Below are 24,262 nucleotides of genomic sequence, written 5' to 3'. Positions count from 1 at the left end.
ATTTAAGATCATGTCCTCGTAAGTTGAAACTGTAACATGTTGACTTGTCTAAACACATCTTCCCAATATTTCTTTGGTCGGCCTCTATCTCTTTTAAAATCATCTATAACCAAGCTTTCACGCTTTCACTCAACTTTCATATGTCTTCTCTTCATATGCTTGAACAATCTAAGTCCCACTTTTTATGGTCTTGTTCCTTATTATTAAAGAAAATATTGTAGTATGAAAGTAATTATATCTCTTTATAAGAAATATTCAAATTGAAGCATTGAAAGGCATTTGAGATCAATTGACCATACTACGCAAATCTCAAGAACCACAAAATAAGGTTAGTTATAGCAAGCATGTGGGGTGCATATTCCATTATTACACTAACCAAACTAAAGCTTTATTTTCCCAAGTTTCCACCTTTTTAGTACTAGTTTTATTACTATTCCTAATTCTTAAAAAAGTTTTTATTTTTCTTAAAGACAAAGGTATGGAGATGTGTGACTATCAAAGCCAAATCACATGCACATATGGGGAATATATAGTTAGCAATTAATTATATAGCCAATCAAGGTTTAAATTTTAGAAGAAAAAATATTAAATAATTTTTCAACATTTATTAAGTTTGATATACAAAGTTATCTAATACTTGTATTGATAGAAAGAGCAAAATACCTGATATAATAATTCCTTAATGTGTTATATTAAACTTATTTTATTATTCAGTATTTGTCGATAATAGAAATTTTAAACTAGTCCAACATAAAGATATTAAAAACACATAATTTAATTAATTTATTCAGACATTAGAAAAATCAAAGAATTTATCAATAACCAAAAAATTAAAAATAAAATTTAAAAAAACAACAACTAATCTTATATAGCCCCCCCTCCTACCCCACCACCATCACCAATAGAGGCTAGCTACCAATCTTGATGATTTCATGAATTTCAACTTTATACAATTTTCTCTATCTTAAGCCATCTCTACATCATTCATATTCATACTATATAAAACTACACTTTTCTTTTCTTTTCCCTTCCCAAGTTTACCCAAAAACCATAGATTAGTTTTCACTTTCAAGTATCAAAATTCTTAGTTCTCAACTATGGGTGGTGACAAGACTGAGAAGGTATGAATTTTTACTATTTAATTTCCTCTAATAGACATTAAACTAGGTCATTTTTAAGCTATGTTGCTCGAATTCTTAGAAAATATTAAAAATATAAGTTGAATAAAAAAATATGAGTAAAAATTCTAGCTTCGCCTCTGAATATGTGTTTAAAGAGTTCGAGCAACATACAATTTTAAAAGTTTTTGAATTATTGTAATATATGTGTAGTTTATTTTACTTGACCAAAATATATATTAATCTCTTTATTTTTCTTGTTCTTTTTTTGTTAAATAGATTACCATAATGTTGCTAAAGGTTGATCTTCAATGTTCAAGCTGCTACAAGAAAATCAAAAAAATTCTCTGCAAATTCCCTCGTGAGTCACTTTTTTGCAACTATAAATTTTTAGCAAAATTTTCCTTTTACAATTTTCACATAAGTTAAATGTTTCTTTTGAAAAAAGTCACTTTCTTTTATTTTATATTTCATTAAATAATTATCATATTATTGTTATTATAAGGACAAGATATGTGTGGATGAAAACTGAGTTTTTTTTATTTTGGTGTTAATTATTTTGGACAAGAAATTCAAGACCAAACGTATGATGAAAAGGCCAATACTGTCACCATCACTGTATTGTGTTGCAATCCTGAAAAAATTCGTGATAAATTGTGTTGCAAAGGAGGGGGTGTAATCAAGAGCATTGAGATCAAAGAGCCTCAAAAGCCCAAGGAAACCGAAAAGCCCAAAGTGCCTGAAAAGCCTAAAGAGCCCGAGAAACCCAAGGTGGTGGTTGTGGAGAAGCCTAAAGAGCCTGAGAAACCCAAAGTAGTGGTCGTGGAAAAGCCTAAAGAACCTGAGAAACCCAAAGTAGTGATCGTGGAAAAGCCTAAAGAATCTGAGAAACCCAAAGTGGTAGTCGTGGAGAACCCTAAAGTACCTGAGAAATCTAAAGTGGTGGAAAAGCCTAAAGAACCTGTGAAACCTAAAGTGGTGGAAAAGCCTAAAGAACCTGAGAAACCTAAAATAGTGGTAGTGGAGAAGCCTAAAGAGCCCGAAAAGCCCAAACAACCTGTAAAACCCACGGAACTAGAAAAGCCCAAAGAAGCACCTAAACCAGCACCAGTAGCTCTACCCCCACAACCACAACCACAACCACACTTCCCGCCAGTTCCAGAGCCAGTGATCGTGATGCCAATTCAAGGATATCCACACCAACCCTCTCCGGGGATGTATTGTTGTGGGCAATGTTACGAAGGCTATACTGGAGGCCCGTGTTATCATGATAATTGGTACGGAAGACCAGTACAACCACCTCCACCACCACCATGCTACGACACATATTCATACGGTTATGGGCCCGGGCCCATACCGTATGGACTTCCAAAGGGATGTTATGTGAACAAATGTGATTACTTTAGTGAAGAGAATGCATCTGGATGCTCAATTATGTGAATCTATCATGTTGGGCCATACTAGGGCCCATATTACATGTTAATTGGGCCTCCTCGCCAAAAGTCCAAAACAAAGTTTGGATCTATCTGGCTTTCCATCTTTTGGTATGTAGATTACGTATAGTAGAAAATAAATACATAAGTTCCTACTTTTAAAATAAAAGTTGATAAGAGAGAATAATTTGGTGACCAGATTACTGGTTGACTGTCTTGTTACATAACTACTTAAAAAGTTTATTAATAAAAGCATTTTGTTAATCATTCTTTCTTTTAATGAAGTTAATTCTTTGATGTTGTTATGATTAATTAATTTGGTGCTAAGAAAGTGGTTGTTGATTAACAAACATGTTCAATGTAGAAATAAATCAATAAATTATTTTTTTCTTCATATTTATCTATTTTATAATTGAATTTTTGCTAGTACAAACAAATATGCCGCATCCAATCTATTTACCCCTCAAAATCGCTTTTGTTTCTTTTCTTTTATTTAGAAAGCTTGATTAGCGAGAAAAAAATATTTGACCTTCGAAAATATTGAACATTTAAACTTATTCATCGTTGTGTTTGGTATTTTTTCTAAAAAAAAATATGACTGGGGTGAATTGTGTTATTATACACTTTAAGTGGGATTATTATATCTTAATAATTGAAAGCTTTCATTATGACACTTTCTTATTGCAACTCTTCTCTGAAATCTGCGTAGGATATTTCATGTATCGCTCTGTCCTTTTTCAATTGTAAATCAAGATTTCAACAAAAAAAATGGCCCACAAAATGGCCATTTAGAAAAGGACCTTTTCAAAGATTTACATCATTAGATATAGGAAATTGTACCATATTGATAATGTGATGTTGCTTAAATGTCAAGAAGGACAATAAACAGCTTAATAAAGTTAACAATGTTGGCTTCCAGCTTGCAAAAATAATAACAGTAGTCCAATAATATTTATATATGGACAAAATATAAAACTTTGGAAAATGGCCAGCTTGCAATTGAATATGACTTAAAAAGTATGCAAAGGATATCAACTTAATCATTCTAAGCAAATATAGCTACTATATCTATAATACATGGTTTTAGTCTTAAAATATTACTAAATGAAGCAAAAGTTACTTATTACAATATCTTTAATTTATGACCACAAGATTCAAAAATCTTATTTACTTTTTTAAACTTCGTTCAAGTCAATACTAAACAATCAAATTGAAACGGAGGAAGTACTTTGTTTTCTTTCTAATTCCCTTGGTGCTCTTCTGATAACTTTCCTTTCGTCATCTCGTTCTAGACCTTCATTCGTTTTATGGACAAAAGATTTGCCCAAACAAATAATAACTGATATCGACTCCATTGGTTTTAAAAAAATCCACTTAAACCCGTCCCATCCCGCATAGCCTTAAATCCACCCCGCCCCGCATCCGCCCCGCCTCATTGTCATCCCTAGACTCCAAGCTGCGAGAGGCATTCTGAAAGGAATTTTTCAACTCAGAGACATGTTTGCACAACTTCTAATTTGTCTCTTGATGTTTTGAGTTTCATACCTAAACTATTAGTTGTGTGAGTTTTCCACCTGAACTATTGACAACTAGTTATCAGAACATACTTCAATTATCAGTTGTTCCTTTTTCCTAATATCAATATCATTCAGATAGGAAACTCACACATGATAATTCAGATATGAAACTTGAAAAGTCGAAATACAAGTGTGTTTTTGACTATACACACTTTTTTTTTCCAGATGTATTTTCTCTCAAAGTTTTTCTTTGTTACTGAAATTTCAGTTAGGAATTTCATCAAGTTACAAAAACCAAGCAACTGAAGATATGCAGTGTATATGCATTTCAAAACGTGCTTAGTGGCTTCTCTCAACCTTCTCTTTCATTTCTGCTTAAGCTTTTCCGATTTGTGAGATTAATTAATTGGATATCCGAGATTCATAGGCTACGAACCTCATCCTCAACAAGCTAAGTAACTCTAAAGGATACATAGCAAATCTCGTCGACAATAACTAAGAGGAAGAGAAATGGTGCATATTAGGATGTCAAACATAGAGGTTTTGTATAGTATAGATGTGTGCTTCCTCACATTGTTGTAGTTGCTTTATTGGGTAGTAGCCGATCAAATTTACTGTTTATTTTTTCCGGTCCATATATATAAATTGATTATACACACGGTGATACACATATTACACATAAATGATACATATATTATAGGTTATTTTTAATTTTAATAGTTGGATAAGTGGCTTATTTAAGTTAATTCTTCTTTTAAGGAAAGGACAACAAAGACTGTGAAATAGGAAAATCTCTCGTATAAGTATTAATGGTTAATTCCACCGTTTGAACACATAACTTGCAAGTCATAAAAGGTTAATTTTATCATTACTCTAAGCCTATTCCACTGATATATTTACCACTTAATCATGATTAAATAGTATATATTTTTACTTTAATTTTTAAATAGTTAAATATGATGAAACAAATTGCTTATGTACATATACCTATATCTATCTTGCACAGTATTTAATTCGAATAGCAAAATAAATTATTTTGATTATGTATTATTTGATTCTTTTAATACATTCTGGAATATATTCATTGTCTGCCTTAAGCTAATTTCCTTTTTCTAGTAACTTCTATACTCCTCCAGACTTTAAACCAAGTTGCATGTATTATTGGGATAAATATTTAATTGAAAAACAAACACATCAAATCAAACATAATACAATTAAAAATAAAATAAAAACTCATTATATTATTTTGACAAGGTCCAAGTGACATGAATTCTTGAAAATTACTAACCTAATGAAGGGATTAAAGTGTTATAAGCTGTTCTTGAGCTTCAGTGCTCCTATTCTTTTTAACGTTCAAATCAGTTTGTGCACGTCTTAATTATTTTATTGAATACTTATTATTTTCATCAATATAAATAAATGATGATGGCTTAAAATAAAAAAATCGGCATAAATAAATATTTTGTAATTTTGCTTACGAAGGTTTAGATAGATGAGAGGAAGTTATTATCAACTTAGGGTGTGTTTGGTATGAAGGAATATATTTTCCGGAAAATGTTTTCTAATTTTCTCATGTTTGGTTGGGTTAAATGTTTTGGAAAATGTTTTCCAAATCAACTCATTTTCCTCAAATTTAAGGAAAATGACTTCCCTTCAAAACTTAAGGAAAACATTTTCCAAAACTCTCTTCCAACTTCCAATTAAAAAAAAAATTGTTGAAAAAATCAATTTATTTTGCCCCTACCCTCAAACCAACCCCTCCCCCCCCCCAAAAAAAAATAATAATTTAAAGCTTGTTTTTAAATTCAATTTTTTTACCCACCCTCACGCACCTCCTATTCAGCCCCCCACCCACCCCACCCCTACCACCCCCCCCCCCAAATAAATTTTAAGTTTGTTTTTAAAAAATATTTTTAACTTCAAAATTTCATTTTTTCACGCTATCCTTGACCCCCCCCCCACCCACCTCTTACCCAGCCCCCCAGCCCCAAAAAATAATAATTTAAGTTTGTTTTTAAAAATATTTTCAATTTCAAAATTTCATTTTTTCACCCTTACCCTCCACCCACCCACCCCCTACCACCCCCCCCTCAAAAAAAAAATTTAAGTTTGTTTTTAAAAAATATTTTCAATTTCAAAATTTCATTTTTTCACCTTACCTTGACCCCCCCTCACGCACCTCCTACCCAGCCCCCCACCCACCCCACCCCTACCAGCCCCCCCCCCCCCCCCCCCAATTTTTTTTTTTTAAGTTTGTTTTTAAAAATATTTTCAATTTCAAAATTTCATTTTTTCACCCCTACCCTCGACCCCCCACCCACCCTCGCCCTACCAGCCCCCCCCCCCCAAAAAAAATAATAATTTAAGTTTGTTTTTAAAAAATATTTTCAATTTCAAAAATTCATTTTTTCACCCCTACCCTCGACCCCCCCTACCAGCCCCCCCCCCCCTCCCACCACCAACCCAAAAATAATTTTAAGTTTGTTTTTCAAAATTTCATTTTTTTCACCCCACCCCACCCCACCCACGCCCTACCAGCACCCTCCCCCCCACCACCCCCAAAAAAAATTTTAAGTTTGTTTTTAAAAAATATTTTCAACTTCAAAATTTTATTTTTTCACCCCAACCCTCGACCCCCCCCCACCCACCCCCTACCAGCCCCCATCCCCAAAAAAAATTTAAGTTTGTTTTTAAAAAATATTTTCACTTCAAAAATTCAATTTTTCACCCCTACCCTCAACCCACCCCTACCACCCGCCCACCCCACCCCCAAAAATATTTAAGTTTGTTTTTAAAAAATATTTTCAATTTCAATAATTATTTTCTATCCTAGTAAAAATAAAAGATATTTCTCAAAAAAAAAAAAATCATTCATAAATCAAACACTAAAAATCTTTTCCGGAAAATATTTTCTACTCACCAACCAAACATGAGAAAATAAGTCAAAAATCAACTTGGTTTCCAGGAAAACATTTTCTAGGAAAACATTTTCCTTCATACCAAACACACCCTTAATGTTGTTGAGAATTAAACCCCGATCTCCTATGTACTAGTCGAACAGAAGAAATTGTTGTAACTTTTGTCTTTATTGAGATTTGAACCATAACCTTCTATAAATTAGACAAGTGAGAAGAAAGTGATATAATTTTTGTTTACACTGAAATATGAATAATCTCCCATTATTTTAATTAAATAGATAAGAAGATATCACTAGTACTATTTTTGTCTCTACTGAAATTCGAACAATAATCTCACATGATTTTCATATTTCTACATATTTACCACTACATCTTTGAAGGCCTAGCTAGCTTCAGTTCTAATTTCTTCTTTCATCTTCCTTATGAATTCTTCAATTTTCCTATTGAGTTCTTCTATGCTCATATTGTCTTCACTCCCTTCTTCTTCTACCATGTTCTTAATACTTACTTTAGTTTGCTGGAGGTCGTAACATAAATTGCTTTTTTGAGCTTGCATACCTTTTGTTAGTTTATCTGATAATAAACATGTTGTATCATCTGACATAGTCTTGGTGTCTGCTTTAGCTTGAGAAAGGCCGTAACATAAATCACTTTCTTGAGTTTGCATACCTTCTGTTGTTTTGTCAGATAATAAACATGTGTCTTCTACTATGCTCTTGGTGTCTGCTTTAGCTTGCCGGAGGCCGTAAAATAAATTGCTTTCTTGAGCTTGCATACCTTCTATTATTTTGTCTGATAATAAACATGTTTCTTCTACTATGTTTTTGGTGCCTGCTTTAGCTTGCCAGAGGTCGTAACATAAATCACTTTCTTGAGCTTGTATATCTTCAGATATTTTGTCTGATAATAAACATGTGTCTTCTACCATGCTCTTGGTGTCTGCTTTAGCTTGCCAGATGTCGTAACATAAATCGCTTTCTTGAGCTTGCATATCTTCAGATATTTTGTCTGATAATAAACATGTTACTTCTTCTACATCTTCTACTTCTTCATCATAAAATCCACCTTTGATTAGTACATCTTCTTGTTTATCAAAGCTACAACAACTCAAGCTCTTGACAAGAAATGCAAGAATACTATTACATAGTAAAAACATGTATTTCCTATCAAAGACATGTGCAAAAAGTGGGAAAACAAGAGTTGAGAAAAAGTGAAAGTAATTATAGGTGAAATAGAAGGAGAAATCATAGGTGTAAGAGAAAAAGAAGGATATGAAAGATATTAGGACTAGAAATTGTAAAGTTTTCCTTATCATTAATTCATAGTGTATATTATTTGGTCTTTTAGCACTTTCAATCATTTGGCTTGAATAATGATGAAGATATAATATCTTGTATTTTGGATCTGGCTGGTTTATGTGTATGTATAGAGTATGGTCTTTATATAGGGAGATTTTGACACTACCCAACAGTCTTAACAAATTTCACAATAAAAAATAGTAATTCTTATTTTTTTATCAATATACAATGTGTATATGCATATATACATATTCATAGTACACCAGTAACGATTACGTCATAAACATAAACAAACTTTAAATTTATTGTCAAGTAAATACTCTAATTTTAAAAATATATGTCTAAACATTTTAACTTGATCTCAACTAACAACTAGACACTTTTAACTCATTCTCATTATATCTCGTAGGCATCTGATACTGACATGACACTTATATATTATGCATTTATACTACCATATCTACTATCTAAAAAATGATTATTAAGTAAAATATACATAAAAGTAACTTAGTAAGCTAATAAAACACTAATGCATACCTTGTTATAACATGTTACTATTTATTGATAGTGAAAAATTCCTTACACTGTTTTGTATAATTTACTTATATTATAGTACAATTATTATTATTATTATTATTATTTTCATGATTTTTTTTATTATTGTATTTTTTTTATAACAACTTTGAAATATTTTATTTGAAACAAAGATTTATTAAAAATAACATATTTATCTTCATGAAATAGAAATAAACTTACACATAACCACTTTTTGGACCTCATTTATAAAAGCCCACACTGAATATTGAATTGTATTATTGTTGTTACTGTTATTGAACAGTATAATATCCATAAATGCTTAATGCTTCTGGTTACAAATAAATTCTCCATTGTACTAGAGATTTCTCTAAATAATAAAAAATGGAATATTATTCAAAGATACTTTGATTGCTAAAAAAATTGGGGGGGGGGGGGGGGGGAGTGGTGCATATAGGAAGTTTCTAGTGTTTCTGCTCCATAATAAGAACCAAAAAGATTTTTTTTTAAAAATAAAATCTTATTCTTACCGAACCCCACCATGAGTAAATGTATATTAATCTTTAAATATGGTCAAATCTCTTTATAATAATAATAATAATTTTTTAAATAATTATAGGTTCAAACGGTGGGAACAACCTCTTGTAGAAATGGAAATAAGGTTGTATACAATAAACCCTTGTGGTCCAACCCTTCTCTGACTTCGCACATAGCTGAAGCTTAATACACCGAACTATCCTACTAGAAATGAAAAAAAATACTATAAATTTGCCAGGAAATGAGTGGAAAAAAAAAACTGAGAGATGTCATTTAAACCTAAAAACAATATCAGGACAAATTTTTACAAGGGTGCAACTCCTTTCTTCAAAAGCATATCATAAACTCTATCTACTTTAGTTGCTTCTATTTGAAACAAGGGATAAGCATCTGATTTTCTAGTGATATTGCCACTATAAATTTGAACTGTAAGGACCTCCTGCATCCTAAGATAATGATGCGGCGATAACCTGATTTCTCGGCATAGTTGTTTCTCCTGCAAGAAGAAAAGATCACACGTGAATCGCCAGAAACATTTGAAGTGTATGGCTAACCCAACCAAAATCAGAATAACGAAGAAAAAGACATTTTGATGTACGTTTGTTATTCCTTGTGTTAATGTATCTGGTGTAAAACTAGGATAAAGAACAAAGTGGTTACCAAGTCGTATTGATTTATTATCACAACAACTCGACTTGAAACATGTGAAGGATATTGTTAACCCAACCAAAATCAAAATAACAAAGAAAAAGACATTGTGATGTAAGTTTGTTATTTCTTGCATTCATGCATCAGGTGTAAAACTAGGAAGAAGAACAAAGTAGTTACCAGGTCGAACTGGTCTATTATCACAACTTGACTTGAAACATGTGAAGTGTATGGCTAAATCAACAATGAAAACTTTGAAAACAGGATAAGAAGCATCTGGTTTAAAACAAAGAAAAAGAAGAAAGTGGTTACCAAGTCATTGGTCTATTATCACAGCTCGACTTGTATGTGGGACAATGGAATTGCAAGGCTTTACTTTTTCTCAAAACTACTGTGTACTTTATATAAATTTGAAGCCGAACAACTTTTGTGTGTGTGTGTGTGGGGGGGGGGGGGGCTATTCCATGTGTGTGCACGTACAAACGCTGTGCCACTGGTTCCAGCACCATTTAAATTGAACTGTTCCATTTAATGAGTCCAAGACACAAGTCTAAGAAATAGAACAAGTCATAGTTGCTGAAGAATTCATTTAAAAAACAGTAATCTGAAAACTTACTGGTTCAGATAACAGTTCTCCTGCAGAAAAAGCTGGAACACCTGAATCGGTGTCGGAACTCAAAATCGCCTGGCTACAAGGTTTTCTATTTGAATGTATTCCAAGTGACTCAGAAGAAGCAGGTATGTTCAGGCTTTCCTGGATCACTGGGCCAATCTGAGAACTTCCTTTTCTCGGAACACCTTCTTCAACTTCCTTCTTCCTTTTCCTTTCTAAGTATCTATCAACTTCGGCAGACGAACGACAACCAGCAGCTTTCGCTTCCTGCATAATTTTGTAGGAAAGAAAGTGATTCCTTTTATATTTATAACTCGTGGTGTATGGGCCAACTTGTGAGCACCTCGACTAATTCCACGGGATACTTACTAACTCCCACCAGCAGCATAGGTACCGGGTAACTCTGTCCATAAAGGCTTGAACAGATTGAAAGAAATAACCTAGTCTCTATGTCCATTTTTCCTTGTCCAATTTGAAAAACCAAGAGATAATTTATCACTTAGTTCCTTATTTACCCTTATTATTAGCTATAGTCATTTCCCAAACATTGAATTTATTCTATTCAAGGGGTAATATAGTAAAAAAATCATTCTATTTATTGCTCCTTAAGGGGTGTGCCAAGTCAATACTAGACAAATACAAATGGACCGGAGGGAGCAATATTTTGGTCTCTGTTGGGTGACCTCATGGTTCCAACCCTCTTCATTGACCATTAGATCATACCCTCGGGTGCTAGGATAGAAAGCGATTTTGTATTACGTTTTGCTAATGTAGTCATAGATTAGTCAAATGACATATGGTTCTAATTTTATAAATTTACTGAGCTTCTATATACAAGCCGACGTTTAGTTTCATAAGAAAAGGTACAATAATAAACAACAGAGCAGAGTTTCGCACCTTGAGTTCTTGTATTCTTTTCAGATATCTATGTTCTGAGACCACAGTCTTTAGTAATTCTTCATGCTCCTCCTTCGATAGAAAGCGCATAATGGCATCATAATGTCGGCATATATCTTTCTCTTCTGGTGACAAATTCTTCTCAAATTCACTTGGCTGGAGTAAATTCCTCTCTAGAATAAAATCCTTGCGGCGCTTTCTTTCATCAAGCCTGCCATTATTCATTGAAACTTACTTGACTCTGAAGGAATACGATAACTGAAGAAATCATGAAACATGTGACGGAGGAAATAAAAAGTACCTCTTGGAATAGATACGCAGAACACGCAACTTAAGTTCGCGCTCCTCTTCAGTTTCAGTTTCCTTGAATTCCATATCAGCCAATAGTTGCTCCGCATCATTATCATATTCAGGATCAAATTCTTGCCTCTTGGGAATATATCCACTTAATTTCATCAATGAGGATCCATCATCCTTCAAAGATTTCGGTTTCTTGCCTCCAAAATTTCTGCCTGAATTATCTGCCAACAACGAATTTACTTTAGCGTTCACCCTATTACATGTTGCTTCATTTGATCTGTTTATCTTGCTGTTTTGTCATTGTTATTTTCCTTTCTACCATGATTTGTCTACACTTCTTTTGAGCCGAGGGTCTATGGGAAACAACCTCTCCACCCCGCAAAGGTAGGAGTAAGGTCTGCGTACATCCTACCCTCCGCAGACTCCATTTGTGGGATTACATTGGGTATGTTGTCGTTGTTTTTGTAATGAATTAACTATTACTGAGCAATTCCTTCACAATTTTTTTCAGTGATGAATGATAAGTTGCCATACCTTCAAATTTAACAGGTTCATTTTGATCTTTGATTTGCGTTTTGCTGGATGGCTTTTTTATGCCTGTGATTCCTGCAGCATCCAAGCTGTTAGCGGCTCAAAAAGTCCATAACATAAAGTAATTACTACATTCAGATAGGACCAAAAAGGGTCTTACCCGCATTGGATACAGAAGTTAAACGTCCTGATGGACCAATTTTATGAGTGTCTTCAACTCTAATGGCAAGCATGCAAGAAGAAAGTGAGTACTAGATGATTAGAACAGAAAAAAGACAATAAACCATGTACACAGAATATAGAATATGATATTCATACTTGATTCGAGACGGACAGAATGATTCATCTTTAGGAACAACTTCACCAAGTGAAGAGAGTCCTGCAATAGCCACAAACATCAGATGTAACAAAATGTTGTAAAGATTCATTGTAATCGAGATAAAACACTCAACTCCTAGTACCACGTGAATCCCTACTTTTCTCCCACAAGAATTCTCATCAACCTATCCGAATCCCCGCCCTCACCATGAATTCTTTGTAACAAGTTTGTACCCATGAGCAAGTAGTATGCAAGCAACTATAAGATACGACATTTAATTTGTCTATTCACGATAAATTGGAAATATCTTTTGAATCCTTATGTTTTCCAATATCGTTTGTATAGTTGAAGTAAAATTTGATTTCATCATCTTTTCGGTTATTTCGGTTTGATGTTAAAAGTTGTTTCATTTAATTTCACATCCTTTGACGTTAGCTTTTTGTAATTTAGACTTGATTTTTTCTGTCATAATTTTCTTCATAAAGTATTCAAGATTTTATTGAAAACAAAGAATCCAGAAGACGCAGTAGATTACAAAATCCACACTGGAACTCATACGCAAAATCCAGAAGGTGCAGCGGATTATACAACGAAAGTAAAGACCGAAACTATCAATAAAAACAAATTGTACATTTAGTTTTTAGTGAATGGAGAGTTTTGGGGTGTCTTATATTAATAACGATTTAAGTAATTAACTATCAATTTAAATTCCATATTTGACCACAAATATCAATTTATTGTAAAAGAGAAGTAACACAACTATCATCTACAGAAGTAGTAATAAGTGATGCTTTGATATATATACCATATATTAGATACATTCATAAAGAGATTTCCAAGAGTTACTATTGTTCCTATTTATTTAGCTTTTAATTAATAGATATTTTTATTAGTACAATAAAGAAGATAGACAAAACACTTCTACATTTAGTACAGATAGAATCATTTCACAGGCCACTGTTAGTTATTTAACGAGATATGTAACTGCAAAAAATTTGATCTCAAGACCATTACTTATGTTGCACCGAGCATCATTTTGTTATTCTAATGGTAGAAGATCAGGCTCTCAAGATGAACAACCACGGAAAGTAACTAGAGAAATCAGAATTGAGAATTACGGTCCTAACCTTTCTTATCTGCAAAATTCCCTTTAGCCATGGCAATGAGTTCCATTCTGTTTTTCCCCATGACGTGAGTCATATCCTGGAAATGGAAAAGGAAAAATGCAGGTGAAATGGTGAGTCAAAAGAATTAAACTTGCAAAATATTTCTGATAAGTTTCTTACCGGTAGAGGAAAGTAAGGTGACTCTAAGTATGCGGCCTTAAAATGGTCAATGCAGGCTTCTTTTGTCTTTGTTCCTACATGCTCACCTACTTCAGCCCAATTACCCATGCCATACATCTCAATTCCCTAGGCATAGCAAATTCAAGGAACCAAGACAATAAGAAAAAGGGGTATTGGCGTTATGATTACTTAATGGGAAAAGTAAAAAGTCAAATTCAGTAATAAAGAAGACACGAGGTGTCCAAAAAAGAGGGTTCTCAAAATAACACCTCAAGAAGCAACATCTCTTCATCAGCATTCCAGTCTGGGCAAATAAGCGGGAAAGCTAAGATGTCCTGTTCAAAGACACTAAGAAGGTCAATAGAACAATGCACCAATTTTGATACCTAGTGCTAAAATATTAGCTCCCAAACAGATGAGAGGAAACATTAAAAAACACAAAATAAGCTTCTAAAAATCATGAGTTAACAACAACATCATGTCCATGCTGTAGTGCACTTTTTTTTTCTTTTGTCAAGTGAAGTTTTTCATATGTATTACTACTGATATGAGCTTGAAGAAAGAACTAACCATACTACCATACTTATCAATTTAAAAATAAAGAAGAACGAAAGAACTAACCATAACCCTATAGTGGTGATGGCCTTTGTGAGGATGCACCTCAGCACCAACAGAGAAGCACTCTATACATAGGTCAAAATCGGAACATACAGCACATTTTATACGAGTTCTCCCACTAATGTCTTTGTTGCAATAATTGCAGTGATACAAGGCCCTTTTGCCATCAGCTGTCCCTTGACCTGAGTAATCAACAGCATTATGTCAAGATACGAGGAGTGGTTGCAAATTTGAAAGACTCCACAAGTAAGTTATGGCTCATGCAAATGATATACAAATATTTCAAAATTATGTTTGGAACCTAAAATAACTGTTGTCATGCTTTATTTAGTAATTTAAAGGTTGTTGCCATATGTTTATACCGAAAAAGTTGGGGCTCTAAAAGAAATTCATGCTTGCAAGAAACAGCTCTAACAAATTGGTCTATAAAAAGTTGAGCTACAATGACATCATTCTGAAGGTACACATCCAGAAAAATCTGCACTTTAGGAATTTTATCCTTCTCTGGTGAAAGGACATGGATTGTCATTTCAAAAATGAAAAGGGAAATAGGATCCTGTTTAAACTTTAGTAACCGTTGATTTCATCTACCACTAAAACTAAGTTAATGGAAAAAAGACCTTAGCCAGATCGCAAAATTCAAAAACCTAAAATGAATTGAATAGAAAAAAAGATAATCAACTATAATAATCTGCCATCCACAAGAATCAGAACTGAACTGAATTTAAATAGTTAAAAACTAGTTAGACGAAACTTACCAGTGGTCACAGTTTCTAAATTGTCTCCACTTGAGGCATTCTTTTTCCTCCTTGATCTAAACAAAACGGGTAATAAAACTACAGGAAATCAGCAAGAAACAACTGAGAAAAGAAAAAAGACAGTATCCACTCTCCTCTAATGCCATCTATTAAAGACATAAAATTCATAAGTAATGCTCACATATCATTATCATTAGTACGTCCTATTCTTTGGAGAAAAGAAAAGGGTATATTAATAATGCCAAAATTCAATAAGCTCGCTCATAAATTAAAAGGGAATGCCAATGCGACATCAGTACCCCAGCTAGCGCAAGGTAGAGGAAGGGTGAGCATATATTGTACACAGTCTTCCCCTGGCATTTCTGCAAAGAGGTTGTAGGTCACAGAAGAGCAACTCGACCATTGCGCCAATACTCACTCTCACCCCATAAAAGCACATACTAGAGCTAATTCTCAACAATTACCTAATCATTACCAATAAAAATCTACTCTTTAGCACTAAAAGAAGATCAACACAAGAAGTTAATATCACAACTTGTAAAGTTGTTGTCGCTGCCATGTGACCAGGAGATCACGGGTTTGAGTTGTAGAAACAGTCTCTTACAGAAGTAAGAAATGCAGGGTAAGGCGTACAACATACCCTTGTAGTCCGTCCCTTCCCCAGACCCGCACATAGCAGGAACTTGGTGCACCGGATTGTCCTCTTTTTTTAGTTAATATTGCAACTCTACCATTGCATCAATGCTCTCCCTCCCACAATAAAAGTATATACTAGAGCTAAACTTCTCAACAATTGACTAATCATTACCGATAAAATAGTCTCTACCACCAAAAGAAGACAAACCCAAAAAATTGATAATTCAACTCTATCATTGCGCCAATGCTAACCCTCACACAATAAAAGCACAAAATAGAGCTAATTCTCAACAATTGACTGATCCTTACCATCTAGTCTTTACCCCAAAAAAAAGTTAAACTCAACAAATTAATACCTATAACTAGAAGATACTCGCCACGAAGTGACTACTCTATGTTAGCAATAAAAATTTAATCTTTACCAGAAAACAAGATAAACCCAACCCATTAGTAATTTAAACCTACACACTCTCAACTATTGCCTAACCAATTTAGGAATAAAAATCTAATATTGAAACTCTACCATTGCGCCAACGCTCACCCTCGCACAATATAAGCACAAACTAGAGCTAATTCTCAACATTTGACTAATCATTACCAGTAAAATCTAATCTTACCACAAAAACAAGCTAAGCCCACCAAATTAATACCCATTACTAGTTTGAAACCTATAACTCAAAGATATACAATTGACTACTCAATGTTAGCAATAAAAATTTAATCTTTACCAAGAAAACAAGATAAACCTAAACAATTTCACACCCATTAGTACTTAAAACATACAATTAATGATACTTTCATCTACTGACTTAAAAATTCAAATAATTACCACAAAAACTAGAAGAAAAACCAAGAATTCAACAGTCACTAGTAGTTTATACAAATTAAAAGACACCCATAAGCTAAAAATTACTGTAAAAAATAGAGATGATAAAAAAATTTAAAAAAAATTCAACCTCTGGCTGGGATCTTCATCAGCTTGAAAATTCCCACGAGAGCGACCCATTTACTCTGAATTGATTTTGACAAATTTTTCAGTAAAATTTCCCAATTTGGGTATTTTGTTGATACAATTATTGGATGTTACACTGAAAATTTTGGGGTTTTTTTGGTGAAGTTCATTGGGTGATTTTTTTAATTTTTTTTTTAGAATCGTATTTCCCTCTACAAATTATATTTTTCAGATAAATATTTTTATTTTATTTGTTTCTATTTTTCTTCAAGTCCCTTTTCATAGCTTTAGGAATATTTTAAGTTATGAACCATCCTCGACGGATACAATAGATTGATAAACAATTTTTCATCATTAAATATAAATTTTGTATTTGAGCCATGGAGTGGAATCATTTTTATCTAAAAGTATTTTATTTGTAACGCAAAACTTCCGACTTGAATTCAAATTAATCAAGGGGCAAAATAAATATCAAATATCAAGTCCATTATTTTTTTTAATTTCGATGGCGTTTGGTTGAAAAAACTAGTTAGAGAAAAATTTTGGAGAAAATTAGTATTTTAGATAACCTTTGCAAAAATAAGTTTTTTTTTCTAACCAAACAAAACGAAAAATGGTGATAAATGCTTTTTGTGTTTGATGAAGTAAGATTTTTAGTAAATTAATTCATATTTTGTATATTCTGTTTACATGAAAATATTATGATTTGGCAAGTCAATCAACCTTTTATTACTACATATTTCTCATCCATGATTCAATTATCGAAAATGATTTGGTGTAATTTCGTTGAAGTTGAAGCCTTATGTCACAAAATAAATATTTTATTTTCAAATTAACTTCGAAGAATGATCGAGAATCGACTTTTTAAAAAGAGAGATTCAATCTAAAAAAATATATAATTTTCAATTGACTCGTCTTTCTTACATAATCAACTCAAGCCACTTAACAATTAATTACATGTAGTATATATATGGTAAGTTGCAATTTGTAACACTACAACGAGTATAAAATTTCTCATATACTCAGTTTATATAAGTTAAAATTCTTTATTTATATAATACACGTATAAAATTAAGAAACAAGATAAAATATAACTCGATATATATACGTTATAACTCTTTGTTTAACGATGAATACACGTGTAAAATTAAGAAACAAGGTAAAGTATAACTCCACCAACATTAGTCTTGATTTAATTTTTACAAAAGAAAAACCAAAATCATTTAATTATACAATAGTTTCAACATAAGACAACATAGTACAAAACACCAAATATCCACCAAGTTACACATCTTCAAGTTCAAGATTAAGCTACTACTACTCTACTCATCATCTAGCATTACTTTTTCTTGCTTTTGATAATCGAGGTATCGAGGTCAGCTTTTGCATATTTCGACTAATTTACAAGGATACCTGCAACTAACTCTGTCCACTAACGCTCGGAGAGATGATCATCTAGCATTACTCTTTCCTCCGTTGTTTCCGTACAAACGAAAGAGACTGAATGCTGAAATACCAGAGAGAGCAATCATGCTAAGGCTAACTATTAGAGAACTTGCAATGCCTTCTCCAATTTGGTTGCAAAATTTGCCATACAAATTGCAAACTTTCATCCATTGTAGCTCTGGTTGACCAAACTTGGAAATTACTCCAGACTGCGCTGCTGCCGCCACTGCAGCCAGACTCAAGTAGGCCATCAACTGCACGTGAAAAAGATGTCACTGTATTTTAATCTGTTGTAGCACGTAACTTGTCTTTTCAGATTACTAGTCACACTTCTTCATGAAGGCGTTAATTAAAAAAAAAATTACAAATACACTATTTTTGAACTTAGATATTTACAGTCCACTAGAAGGCTAAAAGGGTATATTTGAGTATTGCATAGCAAATGAAAAGTAAAAAGTGCATAATACATACACAAATACTCGAACTTGACCTCAGTTGGCAAGTAAGTATTTAAACTTTGAGAGTCCACATCTAGACACCTCAACTTGATCTCACTGACAACTAAACACTCCAACTTAGTAAAATGTATCTCGTGGACACTTGATGCTGATGTGGCACATAAATTTTTAAATTTTGGAGGTTTCTAGATGATCATTTTATAAGTTGGAGTGTTCAACTAACACGGAGATGAGTAGAAATATCTAGATGTGTATACTCAAAGTTGGAGTGTTCAGTTGTCAATTGAGAATTGAGACCAAGTTAAAGTGTCCATCTTGATGCCCAAAATAAGTTAGTTAAAGCTTATTGAACTACCCTTTAAAGATGGTTAACAACATTCAACATTGAACTTCCTAACTGTTGAATTTGGACCACAAAAATAGTATACAAGATTTGACGGATCAATAGGTACGACAGGATGATTTTTATATATTTTCCGTGTATTAGGGGTGTGTCGCATTTCTGAAGTTGAGGAAACATGGTCAGGTTGGTGAGAATTCATATAGCCGACCCCACGTGGTTTCAGATTTAGGCATAGGCATTGTTGTGTGTAACATTTCTAAAGGTTTATATGAGTTAATGAACTATACAACGATTTTCCAATATAATATCCAAAAGACATAAGCAATTTGGGCCAGAGCCACCAGCTTATCTGGAGCATTCATTTCATCTTTTAAGTGCAGAGTACATTTAATGTTGTCATCCAGTTTCTGGTGTCACAATTTATGGCAGTGGCTTTAACCATTGGTCCCAAGAGTTGATAGACTAAGAACTTGTTCTTAAAAGACAGCATTAGACTGTATTAAATGCCCATCACTGCATTTCTGGGGAAATTGTTGAACAACAACATATTCCACGTAATCTCACAAGTGGGGTCTGGGGAGGGTAGGATGTACGGAGACCTTACCTCTACCTTTGTGGGGTAGAGAGGCTGTTTCCGGGGAAATTGTTGGATGGAAAATATGCAGCAACACCAAATCATCCGTCTTCAGCCTTTCAAAATTCAAAGCCTCACATATTTCGCTGGTTAGGGGGTTTAGCGGTCAAGATAGCACGGTCATAAAACATAGAAGAATTGTCCTGTTTTCAGAATGTATAATAAGGTTCTCATTGCACTACTTAAGCTACTCAAAAATGTTTCCCGAGACTCTTGCTATGTAGAGACCAGCAGCGGATCTATACTAGAAACACTGCAGGTCCGAAAGAACCTGCTGCGCCTAACGTTACTATATATGTGTGTGCAGAAAAAAAATGGCACATATATAAAGAGCAGAATTGACCAACTCTAAAACCGAGATTAGCCATACGGGTACAGACAGTTTTGTCCCACAATTTATATGCAATGAAGGATGCAACAAGACCTTTTGTACTGCTTTCTGGGATAATAAGAGAAGTAATGCAAAAGCGGGTGCCAAAACGGGGATAAAAGCATCTAAAGCACTAGGAATGACAAATACGATCATACCAAAACTAACGAACCAGCTCCTATTAGAACTCCAATATAAGCGTGTTACCGGCTACATGTTCATGATACAAAATATATTATCCATAATTCCCTCAATGAACAATCCCAACCACACTAAGAACGGAGTAAAATAAGGTGCATCATGATAAGTGCTAAAGGATATGCCTGATTTGAATCAGATCAGTTTTTAAATGCAGCAGCACCCGGGTTGGATCCTCTAAAAATGTACTACTATTGGAAAATTCCGACAAGCACCAATCAACATTTTTAAAAAGTCCGAGCAACATAGTCTAAAGGTTACTTCAACTTTTAAAAGGGTTAATTAATCAACCTTTTTTATCAATCAAAATTCAGAAGCAACAACTAATACGAATATCTTGTACCTGATCACCAGAAAAAATAACCCAAGCCAAGGGCTTGTTGAAAAGAACACTTCCTCTTATCATACTGAAAATGCACCTTAGAACTTGAATCAGAGAGTAAGCAGCAGCTACTCCATTGGCTATAACTAAAAATCTGCAAAAGAAAAGTTCAAATTTTTAACAAAGTTTAGATCTTTAACCTTTACGGGTGTTTTTGGCATCAAGAAATACATTTTCCAAATTTCTCTGTCAAAACTTTTGAAAAATATTTTCTCTATAAAAACAAGTTCTTTGAAACTGAGGAAAATACTTTCTTGGTGAAAGTAAAGAAAACAAATTTCATCAGTCCATTCCACTCCTCCCAATCCTCCATTCCACCCCCACCCCGCATAGCTCCCACCTCCACCACCCCACTCATAATATATTAATATTTTTGTATGGTATAGTCAATTATTTTCTGAAAAAATATTTTCCTTCATACCAAACGCATCTTAAGGGTGTGTTTGGTATGAATGAGAATGTTTTCTTGGTAAATAAGTAATTTCTTTTATTTATTTTCTTGTATATGGCATAACCGTAAAGTTGACCTCATGTAATCAAAAAGGTCATAGGCTCGAGCCGTAGAAACGGCCTCTTGCAGAAGTGCAGGGTAATGATGTGTATAATAGACGCTTGTGGTATGGCCTAACTCAAATCTCTTGCATAACAAGAGGTTAGTGCACCAGACTACATTTTTTTAGTTAAAAAAAAATCTTCTTGTATTTGGTAATTAAACAGAAAATATTATTGGAAGATATTTGTATATAACTTAAGCAAATACTATGTTGGTGGAGTGGGGATGGGGTCATGGGGCTACGAGGCTAGGGTGGGGTGGGGCGTTTGGGAGGAGATAATTAATGTGAATGTTTGTTTTTTGAAAAACTTGAACAACCAAACATAGAAAAATTGAAAAATATTTTTTTTTTTAAATGTTCTACTCCATACCAAACACACCCTAAAGATTAAAGATTTGAACTTTGTTGAAGTTCTTGTGTAAGTGATGATTTCTCTATTTTCTCTGTTTGTTTTGCTTGGTTTTAGCTTGTTTTTCAAAGATTAATCTTTGAAACTACAAGCTACAAAAACAAGCAAAAGACTGAGAAAATAGAGAAAAATCATCACTTAAACAAGAACTTCAACAAAGTTCAAATCTTTAACCTTTACATTGTGTTTGGTATGGAAGAAAATATTTTTTCAATATTTGGTTGATCAATTTTTTTGAAAAACATTTTATAAGTTACATTTAACCCAACATAGTAATTAGCCATTGAATACTATTTTTAGCTTGTTCACCAAATACCAAAAAAAAAAACAAGTAAAAACCATTCATTCTCCAGAAAAATACTTTCTTTCATACCAAACACACCTTTATTTAAAACACAAACTACAAAAAAAACAGAGAAAAAACATCAGTCACACAAGAACTTCAACAAAAGTTCAAATCTTTAACCTTTAAGATGTGTTTGGTATAAAAGAAAACATTTTCAGGAAAATATTTTTCAATATTTAATTGATATTTATAAATGACATCTTACCCTCCAACACATACCCCACACCCCCAACTCCACCAACATAGTATTTACCCATTGAATAATATCTTCTACTTAATTACCAAATACAAAAAAAACAAGTAAAACCATTCATTCTCCAGAAAAATACTTCCTCTCATACCAAACACACCTTTATTTAAAACACAAGCTACAAAAAACAAAGAAAAAACATCACTTACACAAAGAACTTCAACAAAGTTCAAATCTTTAACCTTTAATATATGTTTGGTATGGCAGAAAATATATTTCAATATTTAATAAGTGACATTTTTCTCCAACACATACCATTGAATAATATTTTCTCCTTGAATTACCAAATACCAAAAAAAAAAAAAAAACAAGTAAAAATCATTCATTCACCATAAAAACACAATCTTTCATACCAAAAAAAAAAAAATGAAAAAATTACTTACACAAGAACTTTCATATCAGTGAACTTGGCTTCTTTCTTGATTGAGAATATAACTTTAACTTGACTATCAGTTCCAATAAGAACAGCACCAATAATTGCTAAACCTAAAATTAAACACCTCAAAATCAGCTCTATAATTCTTACTCTTTTATCAATTACTTTCAAATTACTTCCATGATGAACTGGAACATTCCCAGGACTCACTCCAATGCCCAAATAACTCATAATTTTTTTTAAAGCTTAGTGAAGAGAAAATTTTAATTTTTGTACTATAAAAAACTTTATTGCCCCTATTTGTGGCCTTTATATAGGAAGGATTTTTCTAATGAACTTTACTTTTTTCACACTTTTTATGTGGTAGCAGTAGAGTACATTTTGTTTTTAACTTTTTGTGGCATTATTTTAGTAGTGCATTCATACCTGTTCAATTTGTTTGTCGAATTTTAACTAGTAAAATTTTTAAAAAGAGTAATTGTTTTTTATAATCATAAACTAAAGTAATGTGGAATCACAATTTAAAAAAAATATTTTTTTATAAAAAATGTTCAATGGCTATTCTTATATATTGGATTTGTGAGAAAAGAAAAATAGTGGTGTTTTCGTACAGAAATTAGAAAATTTCTTGTTATTTCAAAGAATCTATTTTTCATTATGTATTTTTTTAATGAACTGATTGGATTAAAAATAAGTAGGAAAATTATGGTGTATAGCATAATTTTTCAACTGATTCGCAGTGGGTAAAGACTTTGTTTCTAGTAATGAATGTTTCAAAATATTCTTTAATACGTGATTTTAAATATGTGATGTGAAAAATTAGAATTAAAAATTATTATAAAAAATAATATTTTCTTAATAAACTAAAAAAAATTGAAACGAACTAATAATAATATTAAATTCCAGATTTTATAGTGGTGGAGCTGAGCTGTATCACATCAATATGACTTCTTCTTTTTATTATCTTTTTGGTTTTATATATTCGATAGTTGACATTGGAAATCTAATTAATCTAAATTTGTATCACGTCATTTTTTTTAAGAAGAAAGTGTTTTCCCTTTAAATAAGTATTATACAGCGTAAATATCTAATAATGAATGATTAATTATAATAATATATTTAATATAGTTTCAGAAAGTGAAATTCGAAAAGAATAGAATTTAAAAAAAAATGTTTCTAGAGCAAGTGGTCCTATTTTAATGGCTTTGAGCTTTGGCATAACACTACCAAAAAGAACTTAAGTGGTTGTTATGTATTATTGTTAATAATGTTTACATAATCCACTTATATATTCACATGATGTTATTACTTTCATAATTATTATATATATTATTCACATGATGTTACTACTGGCAAATAATAATTAGGAGCAATAAGATAAAAATAAGGATGAAATGAAGGTTTGTCTTTATAATTTTATGTGATAAAAAGGTATTATTAAAATTTTAAAATAAATTTCATAAAATAGTGGTTAGATTGATTTTTTTTTATAGGAAAGAGTATTGGTTAGTCAAGAACTTCTCATGTCTAAAATATACTACAAGTTATGAAAATGAGAATGTTGAAATAAATTTGTGGGCAAA

At 32.5% G+C, this 24,262-nt stretch overlaps 3 protein-coding genes across 3 annotated transcripts; 1 reads left to right on the top strand and 2 right to left on the bottom strand.

Annotated features, from left to right (window-relative positions):
• Positions 1-880: 880 nt before the first annotated feature.
• On the top strand, positions 881-2,818 carry LOC125819512 (protein PELPK1-like). The gene is made up of 3 exons (XM_049498949.1): positions 881-1,121; positions 1,398-1,479; positions 1,687-2,818. Exons 1-3 carry the CDS (start codon positions 1,098-1,100, stop codon positions 2,556-2,558), a joined length of 978 nt encoding a protein of 325 aa, XP_049354906.1. The 5' UTR covers positions 881-1,097; the 3' UTR covers positions 2,559-2,818.
• Positions 2,819-9,464: 6,646 nt separating this feature from the next.
• On the bottom strand, positions 9,465-17,110 carry LOC125819666 (transcriptional adapter ADA2b). The gene is made up of 13 exons (XM_049499131.1): positions 16,918-17,110; positions 15,326-15,381; positions 14,571-14,749; positions 14,219-14,284; positions 13,950-14,075; positions 13,791-13,866; positions 12,663-12,723; positions 12,505-12,563; positions 12,348-12,419; positions 11,815-12,034; positions 11,514-11,724; positions 10,620-10,883; positions 9,465-9,851 (listed from the first exon to the last, which is right to left on the bottom strand). The coding sequence occupies exons 1-13, from the start codon at positions 16,965-16,967 to the stop codon at positions 9,660-9,662; spliced, it is 1,632 nt and encodes a 543-aa protein (XP_049355088.1). The 5' UTR covers positions 16,968-17,110; the 3' UTR covers positions 9,465-9,659.
• Positions 17,111-18,085: 975 nt separating this feature from the next.
• LOC125819510 (CASP-like protein 2B1) lies at positions 18,086-22,966 on the bottom strand. Its single transcript, XM_049498946.1, has 3 exons — positions 22,687-22,966; positions 20,706-20,838; positions 18,086-18,613 (listed from the first exon to the last, which is right to left on the bottom strand). Exons 1-3 carry the CDS (start codon positions 22,908-22,910, stop codon positions 18,365-18,367), a joined length of 606 nt encoding a protein of 201 aa, XP_049354903.1. The 5' UTR covers positions 22,911-22,966; the 3' UTR covers positions 18,086-18,364.
• Positions 22,967-24,262: the final 1,296 nt, after the last annotated feature.

The sequence above is a fragment of the Solanum verrucosum genome, unplaced genomic scaffold (genome assembly GCF_900185275.1).
Source record: "Solanum verrucosum unplaced genomic scaffold, falcon-dt-bn FXZP01000255.1, whole genome shotgun sequence".
NCBI classification, from domain to species: domain Eukaryota; kingdom Viridiplantae; phylum Streptophyta; class Magnoliopsida; order Solanales; family Solanaceae; genus Solanum; species Solanum verrucosum.
Note: the sequence above shows the minus strand (reverse complement) of the source record. Positions and strands in the feature narration are given on the sequence as shown.

Coding starts and splice junctions, on each gene's coding strand:
- LOC125819512 (XM_049498949.1), top strand. CDS start 1,098: ATGGGTGGTGACAAGACTGAGAAG. Junction 1,122..1,397: donor GTGGTGACAAGACTGAGAAG/GTATGAATTTTT, acceptor TTTGTTAAATAG/ATTACCATAATGTTGCTAAA. Junction 1,480..1,686: donor AATTCTCTGCAAATTCCCTC/GTGAGTCACTTT, acceptor ATTTTGGACAAG/AAATTCAAGACCAAACGTAT.
- LOC125819666 (XM_049499131.1), bottom strand. CDS start 16,967: ATGGGTCGCTCTCGTGGGAATTTTCAAGCTGATGAAGATCCCAGCCAG. Junction 15,382..16,917: donor GATGAAGATCCCAGCCAGAG/GTTGAATTTTTT, acceptor CGTTTTGTTTAG/ATCAAGGAGGAAAAAGAATG. Junction 12,564..12,662: donor TTCTGTCCGTCTCGAATCAA/GTATGAATATCA, acceptor GCTTGCCATTAG/AGTTGAAGACACTCATAAAA.
- LOC125819510 (XM_049498946.1), bottom strand. CDS start 22,910: ATGAGTTATTTGGGCATTGGAGTGAGTCCTGGGAATGTTCCAGTTCAT. Junction 20,839..22,686: donor ACTGATATGAAAGTTCTTGT/GTAAGTAATTTT, acceptor TTTCTTTTGCAG/ATTTTTAGTTATAGCCAATG. Junction 18,614..20,705: donor TTATTTTTTCTGGTGATCAG/GTACAAGATATT, acceptor TTTCACGTGCAG/TTGATGGCCTACTTGAGTCT.